Source organism: Lycium barbarum, chromosome 11 (assembly GCF_019175385.1).
Source record: "Lycium barbarum isolate Lr01 chromosome 11, ASM1917538v2, whole genome shotgun sequence".
Taxonomy (NCBI): Eukaryota; Viridiplantae; Streptophyta; class Magnoliopsida; order Solanales; family Solanaceae; genus Lycium; species Lycium barbarum.
In genome coordinates this window covers 23952307-23968047 of record NC_083347.1, presented here as the reverse complement: position 1 = coordinate 23968047, position 15741 = coordinate 23952307, and the positions used below count along the sequence as shown (strand labels likewise).

At 37.8% G+C, this 15741-nt stretch overlaps 1 protein-coding gene across 1 annotated transcript; it reads right to left on the bottom strand.

Annotated features, from left to right (window-relative positions):
* Positions 1-1763: 1763 nt before the first annotated feature.
* LOC132617215 (uncharacterized) lies at positions 1764-15173 on the bottom strand. Its single transcript, XM_060332174.1, has 4 exons — positions 15021-15173; positions 14793-14893; positions 2389-2581; positions 1764-2174 (listed from the first exon to the last, which is right to left on the bottom strand). The coding sequence occupies exons 2-4, from the start codon at positions 14844-14846 to the stop codon at positions 2044-2046; spliced, it is 378 nt and encodes a 125-aa protein (XP_060188157.1). The 5' UTR covers positions 14847-14893; positions 15021-15173; the 3' UTR covers positions 1764-2043.
* Positions 15174-15741: the final 568 nt, after the last annotated feature.

The following is a 15741-nucleotide window of genomic DNA, read 5'->3' as shown; positions in this document are numbered from 1 at the left end:
GGGTCGGGTGTAGTTTAGACGGGTATGGGTTGATTGTTAAATGGGCTGGTCCGAACGTTTGTGAATTAATTGGGGCGGGTGGGTTTTAATGATTTCTTATGGGATGGTCCGAAGCATTTGGTTGGTTTGGGTTCCAAATTTAAATAAAAAGGCCCTTTTCAATTAATTAGATATTAACGTGTGCCAAAATATTATATAATATAAAGTATGTATTTATCAATGCTCGGATAAAAAATAAAATAATATGACGTTGTAATGGTCGCGCGAGAATAAATGCGATGCGTGTGCATAAGATGGTAAAATGTTGAAATGATAAAAAATGTGAATTATCATAATACCGGTAATGATAATAATGACAAATAATAATAATAATAATAATAATAATAATAATAATAATAATAATAATAATAATAATGATAATAGTGGTAGTAGTAACGGTAATAAAATAAGAGATAATAACAGTAGTGACTACAACAGGATAATGAAACGCCGGTATTAATACAAGTCAATAATTATAGTAAAGTATAAATAATTATTTCTTAAGTTGCCAAAACATTAGAAGTGTAAATAAATATTTCGGAGAAAAGGTGGGACAAAATTGGGTGTCAACAACCTCTTTCTCTCTTGAAAACTGACTTTGGGGTCTTGTGAGTAATGGTTCGGAGTTGAGGTATAAAAATAGGGCTTTCCGCCCCCCGTTGGTTGTTGCGGCGGTCAGTGGGTCGCTGCAGCGGACCCGCTATAGCGGCCATGGGTCCGCTACAGCGGACCTACTGGAACAGCCCGAATGAAAAAGGGCATAACTCCCTCATACGGAGGCGAAACACGATGATTCTTTTTGCTATAGCTTCGTAATTACGATACGGATCTAATGGTTCAAACCTCACACAAAACAAAGATCTTTTGATCAATCTGGACCCCTTTCAATCCACAGACCTACGGCGAAAACATCGAATACGAGCGTGACAAAACCTAAACCCATCTGAAACTCTTCGGAACCTCACCAAAACTTGTGGACGAGTTCAAAATCATCATACTAACTCGTTGGAACTTTCAAAATATTGACACGGGGTCATCCTAACCTGGCGTTGACCGTGGTCAACTCTAACTCATTAACTTAACTAGCTTCTCCATCAATGACTCAATTTACACTCGAACCTTGCGAGAACCAACCCAGTGACTTCACTAAGTCATAGATCGTACTAACGGGACTCTGGGACGGGTCAACAAGGTTAAATGGATCAAAACACTATAACAACCAAACGGGTCGCTACACTTTTAGCAGAAAAGTAGAGCTCCAATACCACTATGGAGGCAAACAATTCAGGAAATTCATTGTAGAGGGCCTTTGCTGGCTTGATGCCTAGACTAAATAGGAGATTGACATACCTAAGTTTCTACCCTTAAATAATGTCATTAGTTATGGTGAATAGAACATATAGATGAATGAGTTGATGAATGCAGTGTTTTGGGGGATGTCCAAACTACTGCGAATGCTTGTGCTGTAAATATTGCTTTGGTAATATAATCGGTTAATTACCACAAAAAAAAAAAAAAAGAGCGCTTTCACTTGTCATATTCAATGTAAAGATGAGGATTTGGAAAATGATTTCCAAGTGATTTTACATTTGATCTCTCAAAAATATCAGTGTAGTACGGACATTACAAAAACGTAGCACTTGAAGATCATAATGCAGATATTATCCTCCTTAAGGATTCAGTCTCACTCCCAAATAAGCAAATATGTATAACATCATTCAATCTTGCACAAAAGTAATCAGAGTTTTCAATAAGAATAGTGCACGTAGAGATTTTTACATAACTGTATCTCTTTTGCTTCATATGAATATATATTCATCACAACTAATTTAGGATAAAAGCAGACTACAAAACTATGTATAGTAAATGCTTGGACAGAGGAGGAAGTTCTCCAAAGAAGAACCAACAAAAAGAACGAAAAAAAAGTGGAAAATATATGTAGGCAGTTTCCTACTCCTGTCCTCTTAAAATACAAATTAACATACATACAGAAGGATATCAGTGTCAAGGTTCCAGCTTCAATGAAACCACTCTAGACTGCCTGTTATGCTTGGCCACCTTCGTAAATACTACAGAGAGACATGATGGTGCCCACCAAGGTTGGCGGACTTTTTGTTCCCCTTTCAAGCAAGCCACTACATGAAATGAGTTGAATCAATAAAAGCGTAATAAACTATAGCACAAAATATAATATTATGCTCATCCTTTAGCGCAACAGCAGATTCAATCGCATTGTTGGACAAGCAGAGGAGACAGTGGAAAAGCACTGGAAAAACTTTGCACCAAGAAACTGAGAAGATTACGGATAAAATTGAGAGAGAGATGGGAGGGGGAGGGGACTAGATGCACCTTTTATCCTCCTGAGCTCCTTGCACAGTGTTATGAAGTCTCCCCATTTCATGTGACATCTTCTTATAAACCGTAGTATCTGTTCAGTCGTGAACATAGACATACCCTCCAAGTACTCTCCATTAACACCGTTCTCTTTGAAAATCTGACGATAGCCACCGAGATTTATTTCTTCCAACCATAAACCAACATCCTGCCAACAAAATTAACAACATAAATCAGTCATTGAACGAGATACATTCCCTTCTCAAGATCTACATCAACTGGATGAGTATGGATTATAGCCCCAGGAAAGCAATTGTAAAGTGAATATCTGGTTCCATGTAGTTGAAGTTGTGAATAACAAAACCTAAATGTCATAATACATGGAAAGAGGACAAGAGAAAGCGTGCAAATCTTGCAATAGGAATTAAACACTCCTTTTCATGTTCTAATCACATCAGCTCAAAGCACACTCGGTGTGGCTTCTGTTCAAAAAGATTTGAAAAATGAGGAGAGTATCTACTCAAATAGTCACTTAGTCAGTTTCAATTTTCAAGTAGATAAATAATCAGACACTTCAAGGAATCAATTCTAGCCTACTTATGTGCTTACTCTTCAACGAATGATGAATTACTACAGATCTCTTTAGATATTCATTAATGCTTCCCCTTTATCAAATGAGTTATGACTTCCATTGTAATACGATCTGCTCATTGGACATTGTGGAGATTGTATTTGTACACAGACACACACACACACACAATAATATATTGGAATTCAAGCATTTTACAGCAGATCTAAGAATTCAAGCCAGATTCAATTATGTGTCTGTCCTCTTTGAAGAATGATAAACTCCTATGAACCTATCCAGGTTTCTGTCATGCTTGAATTTGATCATATGATTTTTATGTCACTACTTAAAAGGTAAATAAGGGCATCTGCATTAACAACTCTACCAGAATCAGCTCATCACCACAAATTCCATTGGTCTACCGAAGTATGTCTTTCACAATTTAGATGCAGAGACGTGCGGTTCAACAAATCACTTTTTGAGTTACCAACCTTGAAGGGGAAGTTGGTCCCTAAAGTAGCTCTTGTTAGTGATATAGAAAGTGAAAAATAATCACCATCTTCATCTACTAATGCCTCCACCATTTAAAAGGCGAAGTCCAGAGTCCAAGTAATACCTTCAAGTTTAAATTCTATTTTATCACACACATTAGTTTCATTTCACCTATAGACTTTTTAAATGTGAAAACCAATTTACAAAGTAGACTGCGGCGAGTATGTAATTATTGGGTAACTCGTGGTTGAAAAACTACATGCATATACCTTACAACAAATACAAGTATTTACTGAGCTAAAAGTGGAAGGCACATTTAATTTGATACATTCATATGCTATAAGAATACGAAGAAAATGGAAGAATATTATAACTCAATTATTATATAAAAGATGATAAAATTGTATCCCAAAAATAAAAGACGGCATGTGACAAAAATCACTAATGTTATATTACATAGTTTTAGCTGGAAAAGACGTACAGGATACGCCAACCTCTAGACTAACTGCTGAGCGATTCAAAAAGTATCTTATATGCCACCCCAACTTCTCGACTAATTTTGCTAGAAAATATAGTGGTACCACATCATCATTAAAGCCACCTTATATGGTGAAGTCCAATGAGCTATTTCTTTTTTTCTTTTCTTTTTTTGAAAACTGGTGTACAAAGCATAACTTTGTAAATCATCCCCCAAAAAAAGATCCAAAGAGAACTATTTTTCTCCTATGAACAACTCACGACTATCTTCTATTTCATAAGACCATTACCAGGGCTGCTCATTTGCTATCTAGAAGCTCACACAACCCAAAATGACTACATCTCTTGTGTGCATCTCAATGTATTCCTAGCTAAGACCAAAAGGTGGATTAATATGTAGCACACGTTGGGCAGGTAACAGGTTTACATTTCCTGACATATCTTAGCCAGGCAGCTATCCAGTATCTACAAGATAGCATTCTTGATTATCAGAATTTAAATTTTCTGGTGTATCTTAGCCAGGCAGCTAACCCCCATCTACACATGATAGCATTCTTTATTATCACGATTTCACATGTAAAGTCATGTTCTTACTGGCTGAAGGGGTCCTAGTGTAATACTGTAATCTTCTAATTTTACATGAGAAACTACACACACTATTATGAAGTAGAGACCCAAGAGTATAGTCTATCCTCCTGTTCATTCTATCCTTAGACATTAAGAGAAAGACTTGGAATTGAAAACTATCAGTAAAACCATCCAGCTAAGAAGTCTTCACTACTTCAACTGATCATTCTATGCATTTTCTTATTATAAGAAGTCCATGCACATTAAATATATGTGCTCTTATGCCATGAAATAGTGGACAACAACGTTACAGCGTGTATTTTTACTATATTAAGGATGTAAGTGTTGATAAATTAGCTCCTAATGAGGTATATAGGATGTAGCTCCAAGAAGATTGGTTTTTTGATGAGATAGTAACAAGAAAATATGTTTCTTTTAGTTTTGTCGTTGGAGGACCTTTCTTTAGCTTACCAAGTTCTTTTCCTTTTTTTAGGTTCCCCCAGGGGTGGATTTAGGGCTTTAGATGGGGGTTCCCGGGAACTTTTGCGCTAATCCTGTATTTGTGTTGAAAAATCCAGTAAATATAAGTTATATGACTTGGGAAACATTAACTAAGGGTGTTGTTGGTCCAGTGACAGACAAGAAACCTTTTAAGCTTTGCTACCCTCTTGGTCAAGGGTTCAAATACCCTTTGTCACCATCTAGGCCTTTATTTATCTCTTTTTATTTTTTAATTTGAGATGGTAGGAACCCACAAACTTCAAATCCTGGTTGTCTCTTTTTATTTGAAATGGGTGGGAACCCACAAACTGCAAATCCTGGATACGCCTCTGGTTCCCCCCACCTTTTTTAGATTAAATCTCTTTCTCAGAAAGTCCTACACCCACGACGATAGAAATTTAGGAACTCTTATTCCAACCCAACTCTCCCCCTAAATCACACCACCAGGACAACTACCTTCCACCGGAAGTTCTTGCCTGAAATTTCACCAGTAGACAAAAAGACATTGGTGCAGAGGCGGAACTAGGATTTGAACAGTATAGGTTCTGAATTTTAAGACAGCACATTGACCTCAAACTAATATACAATAATAATTTTAAGACAACACATTGACCTCAAACTAATATACAATAATAACTAAACTAAGGAACAAGTATTGTTATTCAATATATTTTTAAATGGTAACGAATCACTTATAAACAATGTATGAATATGAATATTACAATTACACTCGATGACATGTCATATTCTGAAAACGATCAAATTATTAGGTATAATTTCAAATACTTCATCCTTTATATAGCAAACTAAACAATCATTCAAAAAATCATCACCAATTCTGTTTCGCAAAACATTTTTAACAAACTTGATTGAAGAAAAGTTGGCAGAGACATGTAATATCAAACTTAACAAACAAGTCTCCATATTTTGCGCATATTTGTTTCAACCAATGTATTTGAAAGAAGGAGCACTGTCCACTTCCCACACATAGTCAATATAGTTGTCAAGCTCAAAATTGAGATCTTCAAGCTTGGAAAGACTAAACTCGATTGGATAATGTGTAGCAAGTATCAAGATCTAATTTTTATCATTATTTGCAAAAGAATCATAAGGGCTCAAACTAGCCATGCTAAGAAGCATATTAGTATTTTTTTTTTTTTTATGAAGTAAAAGATTTCATAGCAGGCATCAAGTAGATGCACAGTAGTTACAAAAGTAGAATAGCAAAAGGGCCAGCTCTCCTTTATATAGCTAGTTAAAGGACAGAAGAATATTAGTATTCACTTCATTAAAACGGTTGTTGAGCTCCGAGAATTACAAATCAATAACGTCATAAAAAACCTCTACACACAAATAATGAGAATATGTAAGCACTTGAGCTCCTACGCTTTGACTTTTCAAGACCATTATTCTCATGTTACCAGTCTCAAAAAAAAGACCATTATTCTCATCCATTTATGGGATCACAATACCATGCTTGTCACAAAATGAGGAGACATCTTCTAGCAAAAAATTCCATTTAGAATCCCTCATCGATTGCAATTGTTTCTTTGTGAAATCAACAAGCTTCATAGCACTTACAATATCTTGATCTTTTAAGCCATATTAAAATCATATGTAATTGCCAACACTTTCAACATCAAATGCAACACATATACAAATTTATACGATCTTATGTCGTCCCAGATTTTTTGCCATTGCTTTCTCATGATAATTTGAACCCTCATTTGCGAGAACTCCAAGTACATGAACAATTGATGAGAATAAAGAAATAAAGTTATGCGTTGTCTTAAAATGAGATCCCCAACGGGTATCACCTGGCTTTTGAAGTCCAAGTTCTTTATTTAATACACTTCACCAGGCACTAGTAATTCCTTTAGTTTTTCAGTTTGATCATCTCCTACGCTTATAAGAACCTCCAAGAATATTCAAAACATTAGCAACAACAACAACATACCCAGTGAATCCCACAACGTGGGGTCTGGGGAGGGTAGAGTGTACGCAGACCTTACCCCCACCTTAGGTAGGGAGGCTGTTTCCGGAAGACCCTCGGCTCAAGAAAAAGCATAAGAAAGGTCAGATACGGGCAAACAAATCAAAGCAATTATGAAAATGAAAACAATGAAAGTAAAAGTAAATAAGCCACTATAAACCAACAGATACTCGCAGAAATCAAGAGACAAGAAACTATAGAGCAACATAACTACTCGTAAGAAAGGATAAACGCGACTACCTACTAGCCTTCTACCCTAATATGAGTCCTCCATACCCTCCTATCTAAGGTCATGTCCTCGGTAAGCAGGAAATGCGCCATGTCCTGTCTAATCACTTCCCCCCAATACTTCTTTGGCCTACCTCTACCTCTTCTGAAACCGTCGTTGGCCAACCTCTCGCACCTCCGCACTGGGGCATTTGCATCTCTCCGCATCACATGCCCAAACCATCTCAGCCTCGCTTCCCGCATCTTGTCTTCCACTGAGGCTATTCCAACCTTGTCTCAGATGACTTCATTCCTAATCCTATCGCTCCTAGTGTGCCCACACATCCATCGCAGCATTCTCATTTCAGCCACTTTCATCTTCTGAACATGAGATTTCTTGACTGGCCAACACTCCGCCCCATACAACATAGTTGGTCTAACCACCACTTTGTAAAACTTGCCTTTAAGTTTCGGTGGCACCTTCTTGTCACACAACACTCCGGAGGCAAGCCTCCATTTCATCCACCCTGCACCAATACAGTGTGTGACGTCATCATCAATCTCCCCATTTCCTTGTATAATAGACCCAAGATACTTGAAACTATCTTTCTTCTGTATGACCTGGGTGCCAAGCTTCACTTCCACGTCAGCCTCATGCACTACATTACTGAACTTGCACTCCAAGTACTCTGTCTTGGTCCTACTCAACTTGAACCCTTTAGACTCCAGAGTTTATCTCCAAACCTCCAGCTTAGCGTTAACCCCGCTACGAGACTCATCAATCAGGACTATATCATCCGCAAATAACATACACCATCGCACCTCACCTTGAATTTGCCGCGTCAATCCATCGATCACCAAGGAGAATAAAAATAGGCTAAGAGCTGATTCCTGGTGCAACCCCATCACCACTGGGAAGTGCTCTGAGTCTCCTCCCATAATCCTTACCCTGGTCTTGGCCCCATCATACATGTCCTTGATCGCCCTAATGTACGCCACAGGTATACCTCTATCCTCCAAGCATCTCCATAGAACCTCTCTCGGCACTTTGTCGTATGCCTTTTCTAGGTCTATGAATACTATGTGCAAGTCCCTCTTCCTCTCCCTATATTGCTCCACCAGTCTCCGTACAAGATGAATAGCTTCTGTAGTTGAGCGCCCCGGCATGAATCCGAACTGGTTCTCTAAGATAGACACGCCTCTCCTCACCCTCATCTCCACCACCCTTTCCCACACTTTCATAGTGTGGCTTAGCAGCTTGATCCCTCTGTAGTTGTTGCAACTTTGAATGTCGTCTTTGTTCTTGTACAATGGAATCATTATACTGCATCGTCATTCTTCGGGCATCTTAGCCGTCTTAAAGATGACATTAAAGAGCCGAGTCAACCACTCTAAACCTGCCCTGCCTGCAGTCTTCCAAAATTCCCCAGGAATCTCATCAGGCCCGGTCACTCTTCCCCTACTCATCCTACGAACAGCACCCTTAACTTCTTCAACCTTTATACTCCTACAATATCCAAAATCACGACACCTCTCGGAGTACTCCAAATCTCCCAACACAATATCTCTGTCCCCTCCGTCATTCAAGAGTTTGTGGAAGTATGACTGCCATCTCCGTCTAATAAGAGCGTCCTCCACTAGTACCCTGCCATCCTCGTCCTTGATGCACTTCACCTGATCCAAGTCACGCGCCCTCCTCTCCCTCGCCTTGGCTAGTCTGTACAACTTCTTATCCCCGCCTTTGTCCTCTAGTTCTGCATACAGGCGTTCAAAAGCTGCTGTCTTTGCCGCCGTAACCGCTAACTTTGCCTCCTTCCTCGCCATCTTGTACAATTCCCAATTTGTTCGCCTCTCCTCATCATCTTTGCTGTCTACCAACTTCGTATACGCCACCTTTTTTGCTTCCACCTTCTCTTGAACTCCTCCATTCCACCACCAGTCCCCTCGGTGCCGACCACGGCTACCCTTCGAGACCCCCGGCACCTCTCTAGCTACTTCCCTAACGCAACTGGCCGTCCTATCCCACATGTTGGTCGCCTCCCCACTGCTCTCCTAGGCTCCCATAGCCCTCAACTTCTCCCCCATCTCCAGGGCACCCGTCATGGTCAAACTCCCCCATTTGATCCTAAGCCTGTCGTCCACGACCCTCGTTCTCTTCCTCATCTTGATTTCCAAATCCATCACCAAGAGCTTATGCTGGGTCGTTAGATTCTCACTCGGAATCACCTTGCAATCTTTACAAAGACCTTTATCGTCCTTCCTAAGGAGTAAAAAGTCTATCCGCGTCTTAGCCACCGAACTACGAAAGGTTACCAAATGCTCCTCCTTCTTCGGGAAACTCGAATTGGCTACCACCAGCCCAAAGGCTTTTGCAAAATCCAACAGTGCAACTCCTCCTCCGTTCCTGTCCCCGAAACCACAACCTCCATGCACATCGTCATATCCCCCTGAAATTGACCCAATGTGCCCATTGAAATCTCCTCCGATGAATAGCTTCTCAGTGGACGGTATACCTCCCATCATCTCGTCCAAATCCTCCCAAAAACGTCTTTTCTCCTCCTCGCCCAAGCCCACTTGCGGCGCGTAAGCACTAATAATGTGCAAAATAAACCCTCCAACGACCAGCTTAATCGTCATCAACCTATCACTGACCCTCTTAACCCCTACCACCTGTTCTCGTAAGTCATTATCTACTAAACTGCCTACCCCATTCCTATCCCTCGACTTACCTGAGAACCATAACTTATACTCATCCACATCTTTAGCCCTGGATCCTACCCATTTAGTCTCCTGGACACAAGCTATATTAATCTTCCTCTTTATAAGAATCTTAACTAGTTCGATGGACTTCCCCGTTAGAGTCTCAATATTCCAAGACCCTACTCGCAGACTAGAGATTCCCTTAACCCACCTACCCCCTCTAACCCTCACCCCCGTCCGAGAGCATGACCCTAGTCCACCATCGTCTACCAAAGCCAGTAAAGCAAATATAAACTACTCGACCAGGCAGGAATCAATACTAAAACACAAGTTAGCAATAATCTAGATGAAAGTGTAACTACTACGACAAAAACGAAACAAGTAATGCAAGAATGCAAATTAGCTGCAAGGATAAAAGACAGAGAATAAAAAAAATTAAAAAAAACCGGAGGTACCAACTCCAGTTAGATAGAACCTGCTCACGCCGGAATCACTGTTCACGCAGGAAACACTGTTCACGCCGGAATCATTGTTCACGGCGGGAAGCTCGAATCTGTCGGACCAGAGAGAAGGAAGGAGAGGAGAGAAGAGAAAAGAAGAGAAGGAAGATAGGAGAAGAAGAGGAGTGGGGGTGGAGGTGGGTATAGGGTTGTCACAAACCCTAGGAGAGAGCCTGCAATTGTCCACATCAGCAAGAAAACAAAAAAATTATCCACATCAGATTGTTTCTTTGCAACAACTATGAGAATTAATTGCAATTGATGAGCAAAGCAATGTATGCAATATGCCGAAGAAGTATCTTTGAGAATCATAATTTTTAAGACTATTAATTTCTTCTTGCATGTTACTTGTTCCATCATAAACGTGTTCTCGTATTTGAGATGAATGATCTACAAACAAAGAATAGATTGTTTGTTTCAATAACCGTGCAAATGTATCTTTAATATGAATAAGACTAAGAAAGTACCAAATAAGTTTACCCTCTTTGTTGGCATACCGCAGAACAAGGGTCATTTGTTCCTTAGGAGAGACATCCTTAGGCTCTTAAACCAATATCCCAAAGTAATTCAAATTAAAGTCTTTCATAATTGCTTTCATCGTTTTTTTTTTGCACAAGAATTCACACTATCTTTTTGAATATCTGGAGAAGGCATGGTGTTATTTAAGATGATGTGGGATTTAAGAAATCTAGCACAATCTATTCTAACTTTTTTTGACCGATAACCTGAGATAATTAAAAGTGAGCATCGAATTAGCTCGAATGCTTTGATTTATATGGTAAGGTTTCTTTTGAAAGAAGAAATGCCTTTTCAGGGTCACTATGAGAGTGAAACTTCTACAAGAAAAGGCCACTTCTTAGATCTTTTAAAGTGGTTTGCAGATAGGAAGGAAAATATGAAAATATTATATTAGAAAAAGCTCCAAAAAATAACACCATGAGTTCAAATATTCATTAAAATGTCAATTCTTGTGCAAAAGAAACGGTGAAAGCAATTATGAAAACTTGAATAGGGATTATTTTGGGATATTCGTTGATGAGTCTAAGGATGTCTCTCATAAGGAACAAATGGCCCTTGTTCTGCGGTATGTTAACAAAAAGGATAAACTTGTTGAGCGCTTTCTTAGTGTTGTTCATGTTAAAGATACATCTGCAAGGTCATCAAAACAAGCAATCTATTCTTTGCGTTTAGACCATTTATCAAGTTCATTTCAAATACGGGGACAAGGTTGTGATGAAGCAACATGCTAGAAGAAATTAATGGTCGTAAAACTTTGATAGAAAAGATACTATTTCGGCATATTGCATACATTGTTTTGCTCATCAATTGCAATTAACTCTTGTAGCTATTGCAATGAAATATTCTAATGTTGATAATTTTTTGATATTTTTGCTAATGTTTTGAATATTGCTGGAGATTGTAGGGAGATGATCAAGCTGAAAAATAAGAAAAATTACTAGTGCTTGGTGAAGTTCATAGGGGAAGCGTATGAAATCAAGAACTTGGACTTCAAAAGGCAGGTGATATCCGTTGAGAATCTCATTTTAAGACGGTGCATAACTTTATTTCTTTGTTCTCGTCAATTGTTCATGTACTTGGAGTTCTTCCAAACGAGGGTTCAAATTATCATGAGAATGCAATGGCAAAAAGTCTGGGACGACTTAAGATCGTATAAATTTGTATATATGTTGCATTTGATGTTGAAAGTGTTGGCAATTACATATGATTTTAATATGGCTTAAAAGATCAAGATATTTAAGTGCTATGAAGCTTGTTGATTTCACAAAGGGACAATTGCATTCAATGAGGGATTCTAAATGGACCTATAAGATGTCTCCTCATTTTGTGACAAGCATGATATTGTGATCCCAGAAATGGATGAGAAGTATATACTTGAAAAATTGTGTAAGAGCTCAAGTGTTACATGTTCTCATCATTTGCGTGTAGAAGTTTTTTATGTTGTTATTGATTAGCAACTCTCAGAGCTCAAGAGCTCAACAACTTATATAATGAAGTGAATACTAATCTGCTTCTTGGTATGACTTGTTTGAGCCCCGATGACTCTTCTGCAAACTATGATAAAAACAGGATCATGAAACTTCTACATATTATCCAAATGAGTTCAGCCTTTCAAAGTTTGGAGATCTCAGTTTTGTGCTTGACAACTATATTGACTATGTGCATGAATTGGACAGTGTTTTCTCTAACTTGCAAGGACTTGGACATCTTTCAAGGACATTGGCTTAAACAAATATGCATTAAAATATGTATACTTGTTTGTTTGCTTGTTAAATTAAGTTTGATATTACATGTCGATACTGCAATGGGAAGAGTTTTTTCTTCAATGAAGTTTATTAAAAAAACTTGAGAAGCAGAATTGGTGATAACTTTTTGAATGATTGTTTAGTTCGTTATATAGAGAATGAAATATTTTTTTTTGTTTTGATTGGTATAGAGGATGAAGTATTTGAAAGTATACCTAATGATGCGATCACTGATCGTTCTCAAAACCTGACAAGTCATCAAATACAATTGTAATTGCAATGTTTATATTCATATTGTGTTTAAATGGTTCGTTACTTTTTAAAAATACATTGAATATTGATGCTCATAACTTAGTCTAGTTATGATTGTATATTAGCTTGAGGTCGATGTCTTGTCTTAAAATTCAGAGCCATATACATCAAATCCTAGTTCTGCCTCTGTGTGCAAAGGGAAGATCAGTCCCACAAGCTGCAATATGTACTACATGGGATATCAAACTCACCATATCTTACTTCAAATTTCCCATAACTCGCAGATTCTAAGAATCCAGAGCAAAATTACACGAAACGTGTAAACCCGAAAACAAATTCCAATAGATGGAGCTTCCAATCAGCGATGGTCATATAAATGCTCATCAAGAGAGGCCTAGAGTGAACAACCTGCATACATTATGCTTTAAAATAATACCAGGGCCTTAAGTCTTTTAATGTTGCACAAATGGATGTATGGTTGTGCTAGTTTAAGTAGGAGAAGAGCTAAAAAAGGTTTCACTACTTTCCAAATCATTAAGTGTTTTTTTTTTTATAACCGTGGTACTCAGGCCAGCTTGGGCACACGGCACACCTCGATTAATTCCACACGAAACCTACTACCTCCCACCAGCACAGGTACCTTGTAACTCTATCCACCAAGGCTTGGACCAATGAAAAAATATCTCTTAATGTTTTTGCCTCCGCTGGGTTTTGAACCCGAAAGCTCATGGTTCTCAAGCCATTTCATTGACCACCGCATCACACCCTTGGTTGCTTCATTAGGTGTTCCTTATACTGTGGTTTGTTGTGCATTTCACTTCATTCCCCTTACGTTTATCTTTTCACTTATTTCTTTGTGGTTATTTTATATTATCGTTCCCTTTCCGTGATGTTCTTTCTCCGTCCAACTAATTACAGAAAAGAAAACATGCTTATGATTCATTTGTTATACCGTGGACATGTCAACTAATTCTTTTGATTGAATAAGACAACAAAATAAGATAGTAACGGCAGTAGGAAAATAGAGATAGAGATTTATGCAGCTCGACCAACATGCCCCACGGGCTAGGAGGAGCAATTCTACTATATCAAGTGTATAGAGGGTAAAAAACATTAGAGATAACACTCTAGTTAACACATACAATTAGCCAAGAGAATGTCTCACAAATTCTCCAAAAGGAATTTCAAAACAGTGTTTCCCAACACTCAATGTTCCAATATTTTCTCATATCTCTCTTTCTTTCTAGATTTTCTTACTACAGTTCAAGTAGAATTTGATACATGCTTGATGGGAAAAAAGGAAGAAGCGGCTCTATTTTTCTCGCACATATATAAGAACAACAACAACATACCCAGCGTAATCCCATAGGTGGGGTCTGGGGAGGGTAGAGTGTACCCAGACCTTATCCCTACCTTGCACATATATAAGACCGCTTCTTTTATCCTCATATTATGTTATTTCGTTTCAATCAAAAGTATCAACTGATCTTAACAGTGGTGTACCAATTCATCTAACTCGATGCACTCAGGATTAAATTTCTCTCAAAAATAGACATTCTTTGAGCTCCTGATTTCAAGCCCACTCCCTTCACGAGTAACCTAGACTCCTAGAGTACAATTCTCTACATCAGTCCCTAAATGCATTAGCAGAATTTATCATATGCCTAAAATTCAACAGCAAGGGCAAAAAAGATGAAATAAATACATTTTTTTAACTGCTCACACCTACCATCATCAATTTATCAAGAAAAAACACATTATATACAACAACTACAACAGTGAGACAACGAAAAAATAACATTCTACATCAAATAAATATAAAACCCCATTAAAAAATAGCAGTGACTCTCAAGATCTGGAATATTGATGAATCTTAAACTAGGAAAGAAACAGAATACCTCAACAGTCCAAATGAAGAAATCCAGAGGCTCTGGTGGCCTTTCTTTGCTCATAGAGTCAAATAGAAAACTTCCCAACCCAAAAATGGGAATAAAGGGACCTGAAATTTCACACAAGAAAAAAAAAAAACCAAGATTAGATCAAAAAAGATATTTTTCCATTGATCACAATAATTAATTAAGTACCAAACAAACACCCCCACACAATTGAAAATAAACATAAAATACCTGTTTTTTAGTCACTTAGCCAATTGGGATTTGTTTGGTTTTCTATGTTTGTTTGCAGAGAAAAAAAAAATGTAGTATTGTGTTGAGAGTGAGAACAGGTTATATTGGTTTTGCTTTTCTTGATTTTACTTCAAGTGTAGCGTCAGCTGTGCTTTTTTGTAACTATGTGGGCCCACAAATAGGCCCCGTTGACCATTATTAGTACTTGCTGAATTATATGTCTGTTTATTTATGTTTAATTTTAATTTACTTTCTGCGTTCACGCGATTTCTCCGTGAGTTGCGCTGCCACGCGCACTTGTATAATGGACATTTTGATAAGTGAAGTCCACTTTTTCTTTTGGTTTAACAATCTACTCCCTCCCATCTACTTTAGTTGTCATTCACTCATTCTTATAGCGGATCACTCATTCTTATAGCGGAAGTAGATGGTTCAAAATACTATTTCCGTTCATTTTTGCTTATTCACTATTTTATAAAAGGTAAGGCTAACTTCAATCTTGAATTATTTTTTGCATTAAATGCTATTTTAGTATAAAAAATAATATTTTGAAGCTCGCACTATTATTTGAATCAATTTGGTGTAATACTATTCATTGCACCATTACTATTCATTAATAATTTATTATTATTATTTTATTATATAACACTTTTAATTTAACATATTATAAATTTTAATTTTTACATTTAAATTCCTAATATACCTAATTATTTTTTATGTA